This window comes from Emys orbicularis, chromosome 1 (genome assembly GCF_028017835.1).
Source record: "Emys orbicularis isolate rEmyOrb1 chromosome 1, rEmyOrb1.hap1, whole genome shotgun sequence".
Lineage (NCBI taxonomy): Eukaryota > Metazoa > Chordata > Testudines > Emydidae > Emys > Emys orbicularis.
Window position 1 is genome coordinate 116,434,762 of NC_088683.1, and position 20,086 is coordinate 116,454,847.

General features: G+C 48.4%; 1 protein-coding gene across 1 annotated transcript in view; it reads left to right on the forward strand.

Annotated features, from left to right (window-relative positions):
* The window catches only part of B4GALNT3 (beta-1,4-N-acetyl-galactosaminyltransferase 3), a 111,556-nt gene extending 100,790 nt beyond the window's left edge, over positions 1-10,766 (forward strand). Inside the window, exons 14-20 of the mRNA XM_065406950.1 lie at positions 658-1,684; positions 2,533-2,831; positions 3,322-3,475; positions 6,027-6,099; positions 7,270-7,423; positions 8,517-8,643; positions 10,658-10,766. Of these exons, the coding sequence (XP_065263022.1) occupies positions 658-1,684; positions 2,533-2,831; positions 3,322-3,475; positions 6,027-6,099; positions 7,270-7,423; positions 8,517-8,643; positions 10,658-10,766 (1,943 nt within the window). The remainder of the gene's footprint in view (positions 1-657; positions 1,685-2,532; positions 2,832-3,321; positions 3,476-6,026; positions 6,100-7,269; positions 7,424-8,516; positions 8,644-10,657) is intronic.
* The last annotated feature ends 9,320 nt before the right edge of the window (positions 10,767-20,086 follow it).

Genomic DNA, 20,086 nt, shown 5'->3' on the forward strand with positions numbered 1-20,086 from the left:
ACCCTGCCCTATTCTCTCCCTCATCTGCTCCCTAAACCTCAGTCCCCTCCCCCACCTTAGAACCCACCCAGTTTCAACATTCAGTCCCCTCCACAATCTCAGTGCCCTTCATTCACTGTTCCCCTTGATCCCTGCTGTCACCCTGCCTCTTCCTCAGGGCAGGCTCCATGCTGGATGGGCACCTGTCAGGCACCACAGTGGGCTCTAATGGCCTCAGTAGGAACTGCGTTTCCTGCTCAAAATTTCATACATAAGATTCCACCTGAGCTGCAGGCTGGCATGAGAGAAGTGCCGAATGTGCACACTTGGCCACCCTGGTCCACATGTGAAAGAGGGCCATAGCTGGGTGGGAGGGGCAAGTTTACATATGCCAGAGACCCATGGCCATTGGTGAGACTGGCCCACACATGCCAAGGAGACTAGTACAAGAATTAGCGCCACTTCCCCTCCCCAGAGCACCCCCAGGGCATTGGAAGAGGGAATATTCACAATCCACACTACGACAGTGAATGAGAACAAGAAAGGCAACTCCCTCAGTGGTGGATGCATAAAGGGGGATGAGCAGATGGGATAACTCCCTTCTTCTTTTGGGTGTGGGTCAAGACGGCGGGGGCAGTGGAGCGGTTATGAGAGATGTAACTTGGATCGATGTTGCAGGTTCTGAGGATGGGTATCCTGATGAGTTTCAGTACACAGACCAGGATGCAGAAAGCACCAGTCCCCCAAGGAATCCCAGCAAGTGGGGAGCAAAGCCGGTGGGAGTCGAGGCAAACCCCACCATGATAGCAGGCTATGATGATATTTATAATGACTATTCCTTCCCGGGGCGTCGGAAGCTCCTCTCGCTCATAGATGGTAAGGTGGGAGAGGTGCTGCAGAAGAGAGGCGCAAAAAGGCTCCTCATCAAGCCAGCTCACAGGACTTCAGCCAACCAGAGCATCAATCAAACGGGTCTAGAAAGAAACCTACCAGTGAGGAGGCCCCATCTAAAAATCAAGGTCAAAGACAGTTCCAGAAATCCTCGTCGTCATGTTAGGGGCATCCATAGGAAGTCACTGCCCAAGAGGAGAGTGGGAGGCCAGGACCCTCCTTCTAGCACAAGACCTCACGAGCCCTGGGAACATATACCCAGCAATTCCAGAAACTCCACTGACAGGATTCCAAGGGAGGTGGGGCCTCTTCAGACAGACCTCAATGCAACCAGCACCAAGGACCAGCCAGCAGGCAACATGCAAGCAAGGAGACAAAGTCCAGTCTCTGGCAAAATAAGTAGTAGAGCTGTGAGTGCTGCCAGCCTCAGCAAACAGACCCTTTACCAGGCACAGTGGCTAAACCAGGTGCAGTCATACATTGCCGAGCAGAAGGCAGCTGATGGCATTGAGGTAGATGTGGAAAGGGGGCAGGTGGAATCTCAACCTGAGCCTGCTGAGCCGGCAGTGGAAGAGGAGGAGGAAGAGGTGGAAGGGGAAGCAGAGTGGGAGAAGGAGGGATTTGAGTACATGCCATTTGACCAGGTAGTGAACTGGGACCAGACCTTCAGCGCAAGCAACTTGGACTTCCACACGCTGCGGACAGACTGGATCGACCTGAAGTGCAACACATCGGGGAACCTACTGTTGAAAGAGAGGGAGGCCCTGGAGGTCACACGCGTCTTCCTGAAGAAACTCAACCAGAGAAACAAAGGGTAAGGCAAACTGTCTCTCGCAGGCCGTGGTCCTCTCCTATGGTCTCCATACCACGCTGCATAGGAACAGCAGGACAGTGTAAGGAACCAGTAGAAGTTAGGGAGCAAACTCCAAAGGTGGAAAATACAGCCCTAGGAAATGAACTGTGAAGGTGGAAGGGGCACTAAACACCTGAGTGGAATGAGAATGGGAGAAAACACCTTCACTGTAGCTCACTAAGAGGTCAGTAACCCAGGTCAGTAGTGGCTGAAAGGTCTTTGACAGCTGGGTGGTGGCTGGTGGGAAATGAGTGGAGGTTTCAGTCCAGTTCCCAGTAAGCACGTTCCCAGAATGTGTAAATCAGCATCATCATTAGCCCCTCTGTTGGCTGTCTCCTCAGAACTGCCAAGCATTGAATGGACATAGGAACTGAGCTAACTTCTCCCTGCCAGTTGAGGGTTCAGATACACTGAAAGGGTATAAGGAGGCTACTGTCACCCATGCTGTGCCTAAGAAGCCTGTAGTCTCCAGGGCTGTGCATACAGCACCTCTCACCAGCACCAACATAACTTAAATTCACTTTTAAACAGTTATTTTTTGGCATGATCTTTGTTTCCCTTCCTTCATCAGCTATTTTATCTTTGTTGGGATTCCAGATCTAATCCCAAGTGAATAGTCCTGAGGCCAGGTGATAATCAAAAATCTAAACCCTCTGACATGGGTTCTGGGGTGGTGCAGTAAAGCTGTGGACTGGGAGTGAAAGGGTTAATCACATTCCTGGACGAGGGACTGGCTGAGATGAACTGGGGAGGAGTGGCTGCCGGGCGCTGGTGTGGGGAACATATATAACCCTGTTGCGTCCCTGCAGGAGATTCCACCTGCAGCGCGTAGTGAATGTGGAGAAGCGCCAAGACCGCCTACGCGGGAGCCGCTACCTGCTGGAGCTGGAGCTGCTGGAGAGGGGAGGGCAGCTCGTGCGCTTTTCAGAGTATGTCTTTGCGCGGGGCTGGCAGGGCATCAGCGGCGACGAGCAGGAGGAGATGAACATGAAGAACCTGGCGTGGGGCCGCCGGCGCCAACTGATGGGAGTTGCAAAGGAGCCAGACCTGTGCTGGCCACTGGGCTTCTCCTGGAACCATCGTGCTGTTGTCCACTTCATAGTGCCAGGTAAGGGCCTTGTAGTGGGGCAGGAGATCCAGACGCTTCCAAAATAAAATATGAGTGGGGAGGTTGTGGGGCCTGGTCCTGAGCCAGCCTCTGAGTGAGAAGCTGCTAGGCACTGGTTCTGAGACAGCTCTGAGCACCATGTCTGTGCCAGTCTCCACCACCTTGCTCATGTCACTCTCAACTTCCTTTTCCCTGCAAATGAAACTGCATCAGAAATATAACTGGCCCAACCCCCCGAGTGGTTTGAACTCTCTGAAATCTGACTCCCAAAATACACTAGGAATGGGTTCGCCCTGCAGTGTTAAGATCTGGATCCAGATGGCCCCAAAGCTTAGTTTGGGCCTGTCCCTAGATTGCTCCCAGACACCCCTGTCTGTCTCAGTTGGATCTGGCAGGAGGCCAATCTTGGCTGTTTGCAATCATTTCAAGGCATGAAATCAATTTTGCTTTGATTTTGTTCCTTCCCTACCCCTGTCCCCACCATGATTAGTGAAAAACCAGGCACGCTGGGTACTGCAGTTCATTTCTGACATGGAGGAACTGTCTAGAGTCACCAAGGACCCATACTTCAGTGTCATCATCACAGACTACAGCAGTGATGACATGGATGTAGAGAAGGCTCTGAAAAGGTCCAGCTTACGCAGGTGAGAATACCACCTATTCACATGAACTACATACAGGCACACGCCTATAAACACAGCACACACATTAATCTCTGCATACAGGCCATCCTCATCCATCTGCATATAGAAAACCAAACACATGCACCCTACAGACACAAGCCACACACACACACTCTTGCACCTGTATACCACGTACAGTGTCACCATCTGACTTCACACATATGCCTATTGCACAGTCCATCCATCCAGATGCATCTCCCTTTTTGTACCTCCTGTTCAGGTTTGTAGTCAAAGGCAAGTCTCCTAGTGATGGAGAAAGGGGAAAGACCAAGAAGGTGACAAATCAGTGACAAATGGGACTGAGAGAAGGGAGAATTTAGAAAGCTGCATGTTCAGCCAACTTGTGTGTCTCACTTTAGCAATTATCTAAAGTGGTCATCTGCAACACGGTACCATCAGGACCTTCTGTGTTGCAGATGACCCTGGTGTTCCCCTGGTGATCTGGATCGGTGATCTGCTAGGTCACTCCAATCCTTGACTCTGGGAGCCAGCCTTACCCTGCTCTGTTGTGAGAACCTCCACTCCTGGGCTGTTCACGCCCAGCTTCTGGCAAGTAAGCTGCTCCTTGAATTGTGCAATCGAATGACACTAGCCAATATCTCTGGTCCCAGACACAACCCTAGGAACCTCCGTCTTGCAGTGTCCAGTTATGCCCGCTGGACGCTGCAAGCTTATGTGAGTTCATCAGTTTAACAAAGAAATTGATATGCACCAGGCTTGTTATCCCAAGGGGAATCTCTGACACGCTTCAAACCAAACAAATTTATTAACTACAAAGATAGATTTTAAGTGATTATAAGTCTAAGCATAATAAGTCAGATTTGGTCAAATGAAAGAAAAGCTAAATGCATTCTAAGCTGATCTTAACACTTTCAGTGCCCTTACAAACTTAGGTGCTTCTCACCACAGGCTGGCTGGTTGCCCTTCAGCCAGGCTCTCCCCTTTGATCAGCGCTTCAATTGCTTGGTGGTGATGTCTGTAGATGGAGGTGGAAGAGAGAGGAAGAGCATGGCAAAGATTTCTCCCTTTTATCGTGTACTTTCTTCCCTCTTGGCTTTGCCCTCCCCCCATTCAGAGTCAGGTGACCATTACCTCATTGTGGTCCCTACTGACCAAAGGAAGTGGGGGTGACTCACTCGAGAGTCCAAAAGATCCTTTGTTGCTGCCTAGGCCAGTGTCCTTTGTTCCTGTGAGGTTGGGCTGGGTTTGTCCTATACATGCCCTGATGAGGTGTGAACTGCCCCTCTGCTCTTGGAGAGTTTTGCCTGGGCCTGTTTTAAGCCATGAGGACACATTTTCAGCCTTATAACTATATACATGAAATTACAACCTATAACATTACTATAACAACAATGCTCAGTGCATCATGAGCCTTCCAGAGACACCCAACATGACAAACTTTGCATTGGATACCACACAGTCATTTTATAAGGATGAACATGGGGGTGTAGGGTGTTCCCACGAGGTACAGAGTGTCACACCTTCCCTCTGTGTTCTAGAGCAGCCTTTCTCAAACTGGGGGTTCCGACGCAAAAGGGGGTAAAAGGCTATTGTAGAGTGGTCGCGAGAGCAGCGGCTGCTGGCCAGGCACCCAATTCTGAAGGCAGTGTCACTGCCAGCAGCAGCACAGAAGTAAGGATGGCAATGCCATACCATGCCACCATTCTGCACTGCTGCTGGTGGCAGCTCTGCCTTCAGAGCTGGGCAGCCAGAGGGCTGTACCCCTGTTTCCTCTCCAACTTCTCCTGGCAGTGTCCTCTATTTGGGAACTTGAAATATGGTAACCCTGGAGGGGGCGGGGGGGAGTCATCACAGCCTGAAATATTTTCAAAGATGGGCCTAGCAAAAAAAGTTTGAGAACCCCTGTTCTAGAGTACATCCCATTAGCAGTCTAGTCCACGCCTCTGGAATGCCAAATGGTGCTGAACAGGCTACTGACGACTGCCCTCACAAGAGACCCTATCCTGTAAATAAAAAGAAACAAGGTACCATATAGCCTCATTACACAAGACTGGGATGCGAACTAACAAAGCGTTTGATTAAAGTTACAAATGTGTTTTTCCCTTCTTAGTAACCATGTCATGGACCTGCCCTTTGGTTGCTTTGGAACCAGCTAGGAGCAGTTCCACAGAATGAGATCTCAGATGTGTGCCAAATCGTACAACTAATAGTGCTTTGTGCTGACAAAGCACTTGTGTGTGGGTCTCAAAGCACTTCTGAGACATCTGTTCTGGAATGCAGGTCTCAGTTAAGCACACATCTCGGTTGTCCAGGCCCTGATTATATCAGGCACCTGTTGGGCCCTGGAAGGTGTTCATTGTGCTGCATAGGAATTGAAGGTAAGGGTGAATGTGTAATACAATAACATCCACACGTAAAATTGAACATTCCCAAGAGTTGTAAGTGAGCAGTGAACCAAGGGCCTTTCTCCTCCTCTCCCACTATCCCTCACTAGAAGGAGTTGTTGTGAGGCTAAGGAACTTAACCCAATTCCTGTCTGTCTTGCCAACAGTTACCAGTACTTGAAGCTGACGGGGAATTTTGAGCGCTCTGCAGGGCTGCAGGCTGGGATAGACCTAGTGAAGGTGAGTGCCTGGCAGCTGTGGAGCCTGAGCTGCAGAAAGATCTGTAGTCTCTATACAGCACAGACACCGTGTACTCAGGCACCACCTGTCATACTGAAACCTTTGTCGTTCAGCATGGCCAGGGTCAGTGCAAGTGTCCTGTTCATGCTGCCTTGACAGTGTGCCTCAATCATGACCTGGAGGGGCCACATTGAGGAGATCAGTTTCTGTGGCCCATTCAGTTCTTAACCTCCCTGTGACTACACTAATTGTAGTGACTTCCTTTTGTGATGTGAACACTGCCTGCAAGGAACTAGACTGTGGCAACAACATATTTCACACAAGTCACTGAACAGCCATTGCATGGCAACAACTTTACCAACCTGAAGCTGGATTTGGATTTGTGACCTAGAGGTGAAAGGCTATTTTAATTCATTCCCAACCCCCCACCACTTGGTCACCCTAGAGAGGCCTGTTTTAATCCAGTCTGTATTTTCCAAATGAGGAAGCACCATCCCCCAGGCAGACTCCCCAGTGAGGCTCTGAGTGAGATGCGGGAACAGATCACATCGAAGCATGTTTGATTTTGCTGCCGCAGTAGAGTCTTAAGATCTGAGAGGAGGCTTTTGGGCCTTGCATGAGCTGAGGGTGTGGTGTTTGTGGCAAGTGGAGCCATGGCCCCAAGTTAGGCAGGATCTCTGGGCCCAAGGTGGTGATGGTGGGGCAGAGACTAGGGGCTTGATTCTTATTTACACAAGGGCCCCTTTACACTGCTCTGCCAGTATAGAGGGGCCTTAAAGTGGGTGTACGTTATATGTCAGAGCAGTGTGAAGGGACCCTACTGTGAAAGAGGATGAGACCCTATGGATCTTGGACAGCTATGGGGCAACAATTGCTGGGTGGTGGTTGGCTTTTGCCTACCTGGGCTGTGAGAGAGGTGGGCATTGTAGTCTTTGGGTATAACTAGGATCATTCAGCAGGACTGGGTTGGAAAATTGCCCTAGTTCAACAGTGTTAACAATAGGTAAAAGCTGCATAGTCCAGATCGTCGAAAGTGAGTGTAGGATACTGTGGCTGATAGTAGTGTCAGCGCGATGGTGCCCGCACACCAACCATGGATAAACTGTGGTGCCAGGTCAGTGGCAGTGGATGAAATCTCCCTATGACTGATATCTGTGTGATTGGTTCCAGGATCCACACAGTATCATCTTCCTGTGTGATCTCCACATCCACTTCCCGGCTGGGGTCATCGACTCGATTCGGAAGCACTGCGTAGAGGGCAAGATGGCCTTTGCACCCATGGTTATGAGGTTGCAGTGTGGCGCATCTCCACAATGGCCTGAGGGTAAGAGGCCGGGGCTTTATGGCTCAGACCTGGGAGGAAGGTGCTTGTAGTCTGAAATACCCTCAGGATATGTTCCTTCACTATTATCGGGATCCTCCAAAATCTTGACCCTGTGGGTATTACCAGGGCCGCTAAGAGAGTGACTAGATGTAGGATTGGGTTTAACTGAGCTAAAATCTCAATGCCAGGTGCCAAGGGGATTGTTACTATGCATTGTATCGGAGTGTTAAGCAAGCAGAGCCATATAAGGCATCTGAGTGGTGTATTGATGCAGGATGCGTGAAGATTATGCTGGACACCATTTAGGGTCTTTTTATACACTTGGCTTCCTCAAGAAAATCCCTCCTCTCTCTCAGCTTCTCTCCCCCCACTCCAGCTCCTTCGTCTGCTCTCTTCTTTGCTTTCTGCTGTGGCCATAACTGTTCCCAGGCTCATCTCCACTGGGCCCACGACTGACCGAAAGAGGATTGATGCAAGGGCCACCAGAGCCACTGCCTTAGAGCGTCTCACTTTGGTTTGAGCTCATTCGTCTGTTTTCAGTGGGCATAGATCATCCCTGCTGAGAAGAGCTGAGAGACAGCAGGCCATGGGTCAGGGGGCAGCACAGCTGTGCAGGTGCGCACAGTGCAGCACTGCTGTTAGGTACAGGTGGCCATCCAAGAAGGGAGTGCGGGACTTCCTGTGATTCAAAATCAGGGCAAAATTCCAGTTTCAGTATTAATACCCAGGGGACAGGGACAGACCCTCGATGTTGGGATAATACAGGTGAATTAGAAAGGATGTTGCTTTTACGTGAGAGGTGAGGGCATCTGTCAGAGCTAAAAGGAGCATGTGCTCTCTAGCCACTTTCAGAACCGGTTCTTGGGGTGCCCTAAACGTTAACACCTTGTACCTTGGTGCTGGGTGTTAGATTTGTTGTGACTAGAGGTGTGGGATTAGTTTGTGTGTCCCTCCCATTTCTTTGAATCAGTTATTGTCCCAGGGAAGTGTGATTGTTTGACTCTGTGGAATCACCAGGGCTCGGAATCTCCTGCTTCATTCAATAGTGGTTTAGGATGCAAGCATGGTTAATGACTTTTGGTTTTGTCTGCAGGCTACTGGGAGGTGAATGGATTTGGTCTCCTAGGCATATACAAGTCTGACCTGGATCAGATTGGAGGGATGAATACCCAAGAGTTCCGGGATCGCTGGGGAGGAGAGGACTGGGAACTCGTGGACAGGTGAGTGGAGATGTTCCACCAGCTCTGCCCATGCTGCGGTTCAGTAGAGCAGTCCCCCTTGATTCTGAGGTGACAGGGACAGAGAGAGAAGTGCGCTGGGATTCCTGCTGAAGTTGAGCAGTAAGAAATGAAGGTGACAAAGGTCACAGTGTGCATTCTCCATCAGTGGGCGACCCCCTGAGCATGTCCTCTTGAGCAACGCATTGGTTGTCAGAGCTCAGGGGGCTACTATAACCAGAATGCCTTTGTGACGGGTTGGATCACAGAAACCCCCTTGGGAGCTGCCACCCGATGTGCAAAGACTACCCCTGCTTCTGTTTTCCCTGGCAGCTCAGGACTCCAGCACCCTCTCTTGTTGAGCCAGACACTCCCGTCTGGCTCCAGACACAGACCCAGGGTCTGAATCACTTGTCCCAAAGCTGCAAGTTTACCTGAAAACAGCTCACAGTAGTGTGCTTGTCTTTAGCACTCAGATGCCCAACTCCCAATGGGGTCTAAACCCAGATAAATCCGTTTTACCCTGCATAAAGCTTATGCAGAGCAAACTCAATTTGTTCGCCCTCTATAACACTGATAGAGAGATATGCACAGTTGTTTGCTCCCCCAGGTATTAATACATACTCTGAGTAAATTACTAAATAAAAAGTGATTTTATTAAATACAGACAGTAGGATTTAAGTGGTTCCAAGTAGTAACAGACAGAACAAAGTAAGTCACCAAGCAAAATAAAATAAAATGCGCAAATCTATGTCTAATCAAACTAAATACAGATAATTTCCTCACCAGTTCCAGAGCACTCCCTTTTACAGGCTAATCTCCTTTTCGCCTGGGTCCAGCAATCACTCACACCCCCTGTAGTTACTGTCCTTTGTTTCAGTCTCCTTCAAGTATCCTGGGGGGTGGGGGGGTGGGGGTGGAGAGGCTCCTTCTTTAGCCAGCTGAAGACAAAATGGAGGGGTCTCCCATGGGTTTAAATAGACTCTTGTGGGTGGGGACCCCCTCCTCCCTCCTATGCAAAGTCCAGCTCCAAGATGGAGTTTTGGAGTTACCTGGGCAAGTCACATGCCCCTGCATGACTCAGTCTTTACAGGCCGACGCCATTGTCCACATGGTATCTTGCATGTCTCCAGGAAGACTTCTTATGTGGATTGGAGCATTCCAAGATGCATTGTTCTCCAAGTGTTTCCTGATCAGGTACTTAACCTGGCGAATTCCTTCCTAAAGAAGCTGACCAAATGCCTCCCAAAGCTTACTTAGAAACCAAGCAAGCATACAGCCCATATTCTTAACCTCAAGTAGAAAATGATATATATATGTACAAATAGGATGAATAGATATAGTAGACCATAACCTTTACGGAGATATGTTACCTGGCACAGGCAGCACAAAACATATTCCAGTTATGTCATACATACATTTATAAGCACCCCCTCCCCATAAAGCCTTATGGGGTACACTGTCACAGCCTTATCATAGCCACTGACATAGGAAAGGAGAGAGCTATCTCCAGAATCCTGGTACCTTCCTGCCACACCCTTGGCAGGCATTGGGTAGATCAGACACATACAGATGCTCCCAGTGCATATTTTCGACCCCTTCCTGATCTTTGAACAGTGCTTAGTACAATGGGACCCTGATCTCAGCTGGGGCCTCTAGTCTCTATAATAACACACATAATAAATGCCCAACAGGGCAGCTATTTGGAGTAAGGTCATCCGGGGCCATGGGGTGCAGTTACATTTTTTGAAAAGTTTGTGATATGAGGTATCCCTTTCCCTCACCCCTTCGTGCCAGATAGCTCTTTTGCATGCTGGACAAGTCCTAGACCTCATCAGCCCTTGGTTGTAGGCCTTAGCAATCTTTTGGGCCATTCTATTAGTGCAATGGTTTGGTATACGACACTGTACGGAGGAGACTTTCACATCGCCCTAGCCACCCTTACTGCCAACCCTTCCTTGGAGTGTCTTATTGAACTAATCTCCTCTTGAATTTCCTCCTCTTCCTTCCCCCACAGGATCATGCAGGCTGGCCTGGAAGTGGAACGACTGTCCCTGAGGAACTTCTTTCACCGATTTCACTCCAAGCGGGGCATGTGGAACCGACAACAGCTGAGGACACCGTAATGTTCGGCCACAAAGCTGCCCGGCAGAGCCAGCCACCCTTATATCAGCACATGCACCTCGCCTAGGCACGCAGCCGAGAGTACACACTCCTCTTCTCTCCAGAGTCATCCTAGGAGATCAGACTTACAGGTGCTTGTGAAAAGGGATGATCAGTGTATAGGAGTGGGAACTTATCTTTGGCACTCGTGAGCCATTGGGTCCCAGATATGGGGATCAGTGACTCGCTCTGTATTTGGGGGAGCCTTAGACAAGCGAAGGACTGGTTACCCCTGACACTGATGCACCTAGAGCCCCTGACTGATGGTACGATAGAAGTGGTGGCAAGCTGTCTGGAGTGTCTTGCATGGTGCAAATTTAAGAAAAGGAACAAATCCCAGTTACAACCAGAATGGATTATTTACAATAAAGCTGCTGTTTCTTTTGATACTTGAAAAACTCTGACGCCCATGTCTCTGGACAGGGGACCAAAGGAACTTCTCTGAACTGTGTTGTGTCCTCATCCCCATGTACCAGCCCAGCCCAGAAAAGTCTGAGGAGCTGTTAGGCACTCTAAGCTGCCAGTGCTTAGCCCTATTTGCCACCCTTTCATCTAAATCACTGGGAAAATCTACACTCCTGTTCAACAAACCATGGGCTGTATCTGGAGACTCAAACACTTTTCCCTCATGAGAGACCCCATTTGCCTACAGCTGGCTGGGGCTAATGTTAAGAACCCACTTTGGTTAGTTGTTTCCTGACTGAGGCTCATGCTGGGTACTTGGAGAGGACAGGTGAGGCCATCTCAGTAGGAACTGGGAAGCCATATTGACAGCTGTAGCCCAGTCAGACAAGGGTGTGTCCCAGCAATAGCTGGGAACTCATAATAGATGGAAATGGAATATCTGATTGTCTGAAATATTGTATCTTTGTCAATGAGAAGGAGAACTTTTCTGCTCCTCAGACCTGGTCTATAACACAGCATCTGGGGGTTAATTTAATAAGTTATGATTTCACAGTTGTTTTCCATGGTAGATTCTACGTGTGTGAAGAACTATTTGTTTGCATAGTGGAAGAACAGGAGCAGTTCACAATGTTGCACTTATGGATGAGCCTTGTGCTGGCACTGGTGAGATGGACTTAGGATCTGGGGCTTGCACTGGTGACAGGACCATGGAAGTTTGGTGACTGCACTGATGAAAGGAGCTTGCTTTGGTGAAAGGAATATGAAGGGGACCTTGTTCAAACTCTGCCCAAACCTAGGGTGGAATCTTGCCCCCACCAAAGTCATAATTCAAGGACTGCAGAGATCCACAGCTTGGCTGGTTTGGGCTAAGTCAGTGCTCCACCAACCATCAACCTCCAGGGTTGGGGAGGGCATGCTATGCAGAGTGGAGCAATGGTGAAAAATGTACGAGGGGCTACTGAGTCTTTTAATCCATTAAATATTTGTAGGACTGTAGCCATCTGGGATCTAAGAAGATGCAGTATCAAACCCACTGCAAATCACAGTAGTCTTTGTAACTAGGGAAGGTAGTTTTCATATTTAGAGACTGAGAAATAACACAAAAACGATTTTTGGAGGGGAAAAGAGGTGATAGATGAAAACTCTCTGTTTTTAGAAGTTTAATAATTTGGCAGTTGATTGTTTCTGACTGGAATAGTTGATATGCATCTTTAGTGCATGTCCTATCATGCTGCTTTATTCAGGGGCTTGTGCACATACTTGCAGGGCATAACAAATCTCTAGTACTTGCAAACCCTCTCTCCAAACTCTGGATTCCTTGGGACGGCAAGTCTCATAGCATGTCTGAACTGGCTCTGTAAAGAAATTCATGTGGAATGGGGACTGGCTGGCCTAGAAGATAAGCAGTGGGATCCAATGAATTAGAAATAGTACTTAGCACTTTTGAAGAAGAGTATCATTTTACCAATGGGGAAAGTGAAGCATGAAGGGTCAGAGACTGCCTCTAGGGCTCACAGTAATAGAGCTGGGCATATCAAAAGGGATACAATCCGTGCTCCATTAATATCAATGGCAAAACTCTCATTGACTTCAGTGGGATTAGGATTTCACCCGGGGTCTTCTGGTGCTCACTCAGCTATGCTCCTTCCTTTGTGCCTTTCAACGAGATTGGTAATGATCAAAACTGTTTACTTCCTTAAGGGCTCTTTGGTTGTCTATGTGAAATAGGTGGTAGAGTCTCAGTCCTATTCCTAGAGGGCAATTATGCACACCACAAAAGCCACCATCACAATTGGCACTAGTTGGCAGCCTCAGCAGAGAATCCTCAGAGGGAATTCTCCATGGAGACTGAACCTGCCTGTCAGCCCTTGAAGTAGTCAGTAGAGGTCCAGGTTGAGATTGCCACTGATTGTGGCGAAAGAGAGGAGTACCTGCTCCAGGGCTGTCAGGCCAGCATGAAATGCATACGAAAAAGTCAAGGGTTTAACCCCAAGGATGCTTCTTCTCCCCCACCCGCCCCAATCAAAATCAAGAACAGAGTGGAAGCTGAGGCTCATAGATTCTGGCTTACGTCACTCTGGCTTACGCACTGATGGGATTGGGGTGGGTCATGGGATTCTCCTCTATCAGAAAGGAGACATGTCTCAGGAATGGCAGCTCCCCAGACATCACAAAAGGGCTACGGGGAGCCTGGCTTTACCAAAGTGGGGAAGTGGGCTTCTCCATAAACTCAATCTCATTTCCATTGGCATTATTTGAAGGCATCCGACCGTTTCCACTGCCTTGTGAACTCCATGATGGAAATTGTTTTGGAATCCAACAAAGGGGTTGGGAGAGAATGGGTTTTATCATGAAAGAATCTGTTGTGTGAACATGATGTGACTGTTTTGTCATTGTCTTTAATGTTTCCCTCATATGAATGTCTTGCCTTCTCTCATTGCTTGTAAATGTCTGAAATGTTATCCAGACACCGACGCCTGGTGTTTTAATTCTGTACTGTACCTCTGAATTCCACACCTTAAGGTGGCTTTGTGCCTTTAAGATGATTCCCAGGCCTCCCCTCTGTTAGGAGGGGGGGTAGGCTGGCACCGCAAGGGGTTTATAAATACAGTTTCTTCCTACAAAAGCTCACTTCTGTCTGTATGTTCCTCAGACATCTGCCAACAACACTCTTCAGTGATTAAAGGTCAAATGTTCCTCTCTTTGTCTCACCCAGCAAAAGACAACGTTAATACATGGGATATAGATCACTCTGTACCCCAGCAGGGGTGCTGCAGAGACCAACACAAAGGGGGGGGATTCAGGGGTCAGATCATGATCTGTTTTTTCCCCCACTCAAGCAATGGGGGCTGCAGGGAATGGGACAGGAGGACATAGAGGAGTTTCTCTCCTATTAATCAGGGATGCATCACAGGAAATGGAACAGAACATTGATACAGGCTAGATTTCTACCCCAAGCAGCAAGGAGCACTAAAATGATAGACCAATCTCTGCCTCAGCCAGCAGGGGCCATCTCATGGAGTAAGGTGCAGGAGGGAACACAGAGCTTAGCCCATTCTCTGAGAGAGACAATGGACAATCATTAGATCAGTTCTTTCCTAGACATTGTTTATTTAAAAGGTTGTTTTTAAAAAAAAAAAAAAAAAAACCTCCCTGCTGCCTATGGGAGTGCAAGCAGGTCAGAACAGAGCTGAGGTCTGATACATAGAAGTGAGAAGGCAGCCAGGAGTGCCAATGCTCCTGACTCCATGATTGAGAGGTGATAAAGGGCAGCACTGTGTGCTGGTCTCCTGCGGTGTCATGTTCAGTAATGGGAAGCAGTCCCCACACAAATATGCCTCACATGCAGCACTAAATGGCTTGGCATCTCTGTGAGAGAGAAGGACATCCAAGTTAACTTTTGATGATGGAGAGTCCCTCCCCTCTTCCTCCTCTGCTGAGTCATTTGTCTGACATTCAGCCATTACTGCTCTGCCCCTGGCTCTGTGGAGCAGACTGTGGCCATGAGGGAGTGGGTGGATTGGCACCTGAGAAAAGGGTATAAAGCTTGTCACCTTTGCCTAAACCCAGTCAGGTCAGTAGTGGTTGAAAGCCATTACCTGATAGTTCCTTGGTGGCCTGTGTGAAATAGCCTCACTCTAGCTGCTAGTGGGGAAATAGCCACCTCATAAATCCTCACTGCTGCTAGCAGCTTCTTGGCTGGCTCCATAGAGAGGCCAAGGAGTGAAATAAGCACAGAGAGCAAACAACCCTCTAACTTTTAGAGCTGGTGCCTCTAGCACGTAGATGAGGCAGCTTTAGTTACCCCTGGGCAAAATAAACAAAGGTGGATGACAACAAAGTAATCATTAATATTATTGTGCGTATAATCTGAAGCAAGAAAATCTAAAATCTATCATGGCTACTACTAAGAAATACCCACATAGGGCTTTCGCCTATAGAAGAACACTCAGAAGGATCAGTAGGCAAAATCCTATAAGGCAAATTACTGGAGAGTTAGGAATGTAATGATGCCCCTGCATTTCTACAGTCAGCTAATTCGTGGGTGGAACATGCTACAGAAATGTCATTTGGCCCTGTCTCCAGGATGAAGCTAATACCTCTGATTTAAATTGAAATGCAACAGAGTAGATTTCTGGAAGGAGATCTGAAAAGTCAAACACACAGAAGGTCGGCTCAGCTTGTGGGAGGTAAACAGTGACACCAGCCAAAGTCATGTCAGCAACAGCCATATTAGCAGTATCCAGTATCTCTTAGAAGCTCTTCTGAGGAGAATATGTGAATATCATCATGCAATTGCCGTTGCCTTGCCTTTCCTATCCAGCTGTGATGGGAATGTACACGATGTCAACCTTAGGAATTTTCTATCGGTTTATTGGATACATAGGATTTCACCCATATTGAAATCTGACTCTGTCTTTGAGTGAAAAATCATTTAATAAAGAGGAAAACATAGTACTCAAGTATGCAAATAACTGACAAGTCAAAAATATCCAATTTTTGAGTGTGACACCAATAATCCAAAAATCAGGCTGCCAGAAAGAACCTGCTAATTCAGAATGATCTGAAGATACACAACCTCAAAGCAGTAATTAAAAAAAAAAATGTAAAACCACTTTCCAACACATTAGAATTCTCATCATGACTAGCAAGATAAAAATCATGTATTTAATAGCATACCTGTTACTGATAACACCTTTAATTATAACAGCAAAAAAGGTTTAAACCCAGTTTACTCTTGAACATGTATATGCTGTTTGTTTACTTTTTGCATCTGAGTTAATGTAGACAAGTGAAGCTAGACAGGTCTGTTTCACTTTCTGTGTTTAGTGAGCTTCATTTCCTATTTCTCCTACAGTACCCCCATGTTATCCATAGAGGATTTCTAACAAGGTCCTTGTGGTGGTATCTAAGCATAGTATCTATTTGCTGTGGGGTTTAGGTTTCCTGCACTGCAGAGGAATGTTTAATGGTTTTCAAAAAAGCATCTCATTTGATTTTTTTAAGCAACCTTGAAGAAAACATTTTTATTCCTATTAGTCATCATAACACACACACCCGCTCCTTTCCTCCCACAAAAACAACCAATCAACCAACCTATATTTGAGACATAAACTGTTTGATAGTGTTACTTTAAATGTTGCCAGTTACAAAATATCTGGACACGGTATGGTTAAAATTAAAATTAGAGAAAAGTTGTTGTTACCTATGCACAGGAGCATGTTTGGAAAATGCTTTTTTGCAACTTTTTGTGAAGCTCTCTAGAAATCACTGCACAACTTGCACTAGCGTTGAAAAATCAATGGAAATTTCATTCCTGCAAAGCTACACATGCTTTATACAAACAACCTGCATAAAATACTTTACAAACAATTTTTAAAGAGTAATTCAGGCATTCTGTGTCTCCACTCAGCTGGTAGGATTCTGCTGAGGTCAGTAAAAAAATTGAAGGAAAGGACCCTAAAGCTGGTGCCACACACACAACCTGCAAGAAAAACAAAAGATGCAAGATAAGAATCCACTAGGTTCCTCAGGTCAGCAAGTATTTCATAGAAGTTTCATAAGCAGGATCCCAGGAGAGCTTTCCCTCTACCCTCTGCCTGTGTTACCTATTGCAATCCATTCCCCCCCTCCCCACACACAAAAACACACCCACTCTACAGGGCCATTCCAAGAAAACATGCCACCATTGTAACATTTTTTCATTCTATTTGCCCTAAGTTTCCTTAATTCATACTGGATCTCCAGCTAGGGTGACTGCCTGTCCCTTATTTTAAGGGATGTCCCTTGACCATTTTAAACATTGAAGCTTATGATAATTGCATTGTAAACTTGAAGGCAGTAGAAACATACACTTGAGAGAAAATACATGTTATGCTAAGGGAAATGGCGGTTTCCCTAAAATGTCCCTTAAAATAAAGCATTGTTCCTTAGTTTTCATGTAGTTTTCCCTTATTTCCAGCCAGCAAAGGTGATCACCCTATCCCCATCTCTTCTAGCACTGCATCATTCTAGTCCAGTAGGATGACTTCTGTGCTTGTAGTTAACATGCGCATAAGTGTTTGCAGGATCAGGGCTTATGGTAGCATTTAGAGGCCTTACAATGCTATTTCGTGCTTTTCAAGCTGAAGAATCTCAAAGCATTCTATGAACCAGTCCTGACTGATTCCTATGGAAGTAAAACCCAGAGAGGGGAGTTAAAAATGTTGCATGGTTCCCTGTGTATTAATCTGTAGGGGTTGCTCTCTATCACACTCAAAGGGGAAGGTAATTGCCGCCGCAATAAATATGGCATTCAGCCCCTAAATCCCACAGATCTCACAAAATCCAAAGCCAGTGCCATCTTCATGGAAGCCTTGTGCCTCTGCACTGAATCCAGGATCCCACCTCCTTCTCCAATCCAAATTTCCGTGGGACTCTCCTGCTGGCCATTGCCCCAGCATCCTTGGGGGTTGGGTGACCAGATGTCCGATATTTAAAGGGACAATCCCATATTTAAGCCCTCCTGCAGGTGTCCCAACTTTTTCTTAAAAATGGACAAATTGTCCCGTATTTTCTATCTCTCCCGCCCCCCATCAGTACTGGCAGATCCTGCTGCTGGCCAGATCCTGGCTCGCCAGCCACTCACCCACCAGTGGTGCGTGGGGGGTCCAGTGGCTGATGATGGGGGTGGGCGTGCAAGGCTGGTGGCGGAGCGAAGATGCAGTGTGTGGCACCGGCCACTCTCCCTGCCACTGGTCCATCAGCTCAGCCCCTGCTGCATGCCAGCTCTCGGCCAGCAGGGTCACCCCCCCATCCCATTCCCGGCTGGCACTGTCTGCGTGCTGCAAGCTGTGGTGGCTGGTGAGTGTGGGCAGGCACCAGGCGAGGGCCGGTTACATGTTGCCTCTGCTGTCCACCCATCGGCCCTTTACATTCTCCCCCTCTCGCTGTCCTCTCCCTGCTTTGCCCCTTCACCTCCCCCCCAAGGCCTGCGGCTCCTCCATATCCCACCCCCTGGCGCATCCTGCTTCCAGCACTGTGTGGAGAACCAGCCCCAGGTCGGAGCGCTCAGCTCACCAGCAGCCTGGCAAGCAGGCTCCTTCCTTCCCTAACTGCCTCTGGCTGGGCTGGCATCCTGGGAAAGCCCAAGACCCTCGAGCCTGGGGCGCTGGCCAGGAGGAGACAAGCCCTGCAAGTGCCAAAGCCATGCACAGCACTGGCACAGGGAAGCCTCTCCGTCCCTCAGCTAAGCTCTGGAGCGGTGTGGGAGTGATTTTCAGCCTGTTTACACCCCGAACCTGCAGGCTCCACAGCAGCCCCTGGGGAAGGGGCTTAGCACCCTCTTCAAACCCACCCCTCACCCCTGCCCTGGTTCCTGCCCCCAGGGAGTGTGGGGCTGCTCCATTCCCTAGGCACCCTCCCCTGTTGAGCAACCTCTCTGGCCTGGTTCACTGAAGCCCCTGCAGTCAGGTTCCCTGGGCCCTGGTGCACAATGCATCCTTTGGACTTAACCCCTTCCTGCCCACACTGTAGTGTGGGGACCAGAGGCAGCTGGGTTATAACGGTGGCCAGCCTGGCGGTGTTAGCTGCCTTTCAACACTGTGCAGGCAGGAATGGACAAGCTGTTTCCAGCCACACATGTGGGGGTGGAGGGAAGAGAAGCTTTGCAAAGACACGAACCAGGTCATCCCTCCTCCTCCTCCCCGGCAGCTGGAAGCAGCTCCAGTCCCTTCTGTCCCGCACAGTGCTGAAAGGCTGCTGCTGGCCACATTCTGGTGTGAACCCTGGTAGGAATCTGGGGAGGGAGGGCATGTGACCCTGCATGCCCTCTGCCCATGTGTTGCCTTGGAAAGACAGAGTGCCAGGTACCAGGAGAGGCGGGTCTGTCCCAGGGGCTCAGCCAGGCATGGAGGGCGGAGAGGGCCAGGCAGGGAGGGTCGGGTCGGGTCGGTCGGTCTCACACACACACACACACACACACACACACACAGTATGAGAGAGGTGTATATGTGTGTGTGTGTGTGTGTGTGTGTCACCTCTCCCCATGTGTGTGTGGCAGGGGGGAAGGGGAGAGGGAGGGAAGTGTGTGTGTCACCCCTCCCCGTGTGAACCCTAAAGCCTTAAAGATAAGAAGGTAAATAAAAAGAATCCAACTAAACAGTATTTCTTTTTAACAGAGGCTCAGGCAAGTTGATGTTAATTTGAATGTTTGTACAATTGATTGCCACTGAACTTGCTTGAATACAAGTAATTTTACCTGGTGTCCCATATTCAGTATAGGCAAATATGGTCACCCTATTGGTGGGAACCATTAAGGCAAGAGGAATAAAGGTCAAAAATCAGATTCTTAAAATGGCCACCACCATCACCAAATAGCAGTGGCCATTTTGAAAAGCTCCCTCCCTACTGCCTCTCTTTCCTTCCACCACCCTTGCCAGCATTGGTCCCTCTTCTGATCTCTCCCACTGCCTGAATAGCTCTTGGGAACCAGGTCCTTTCCCACATACATGCCACACCCTCCTTTCCACTGTCTGACTCCCCTCCCATAGTACCTATCATGATCCAGGTTGGGATTTGCTATCTGCTGGACACCAACTGCTGCTACCAGATATCTGATGAATCCCATAAATGTGGACTCATGACATCCTTGCTTTAGAGACGGAGCAAGGAAATTCCTTTTCCTGAGAGATCCTGTCACACAGCCCAGGCTTCCCATGGGACAACACTATTCACAAAGGGGCCATGTGTGTATGTGTAGGGCTGTCCCCCACCTTCCCTTCCACTACAGCATTGATGATTTCTGAGACCCTTTGACTGCCGAAGCAGTTGACCCTTCCAAAGGTGGATGGTAGTGGACCCTCATCCCTTCATTACCTGATTCCCTTGCTCTCCAGGC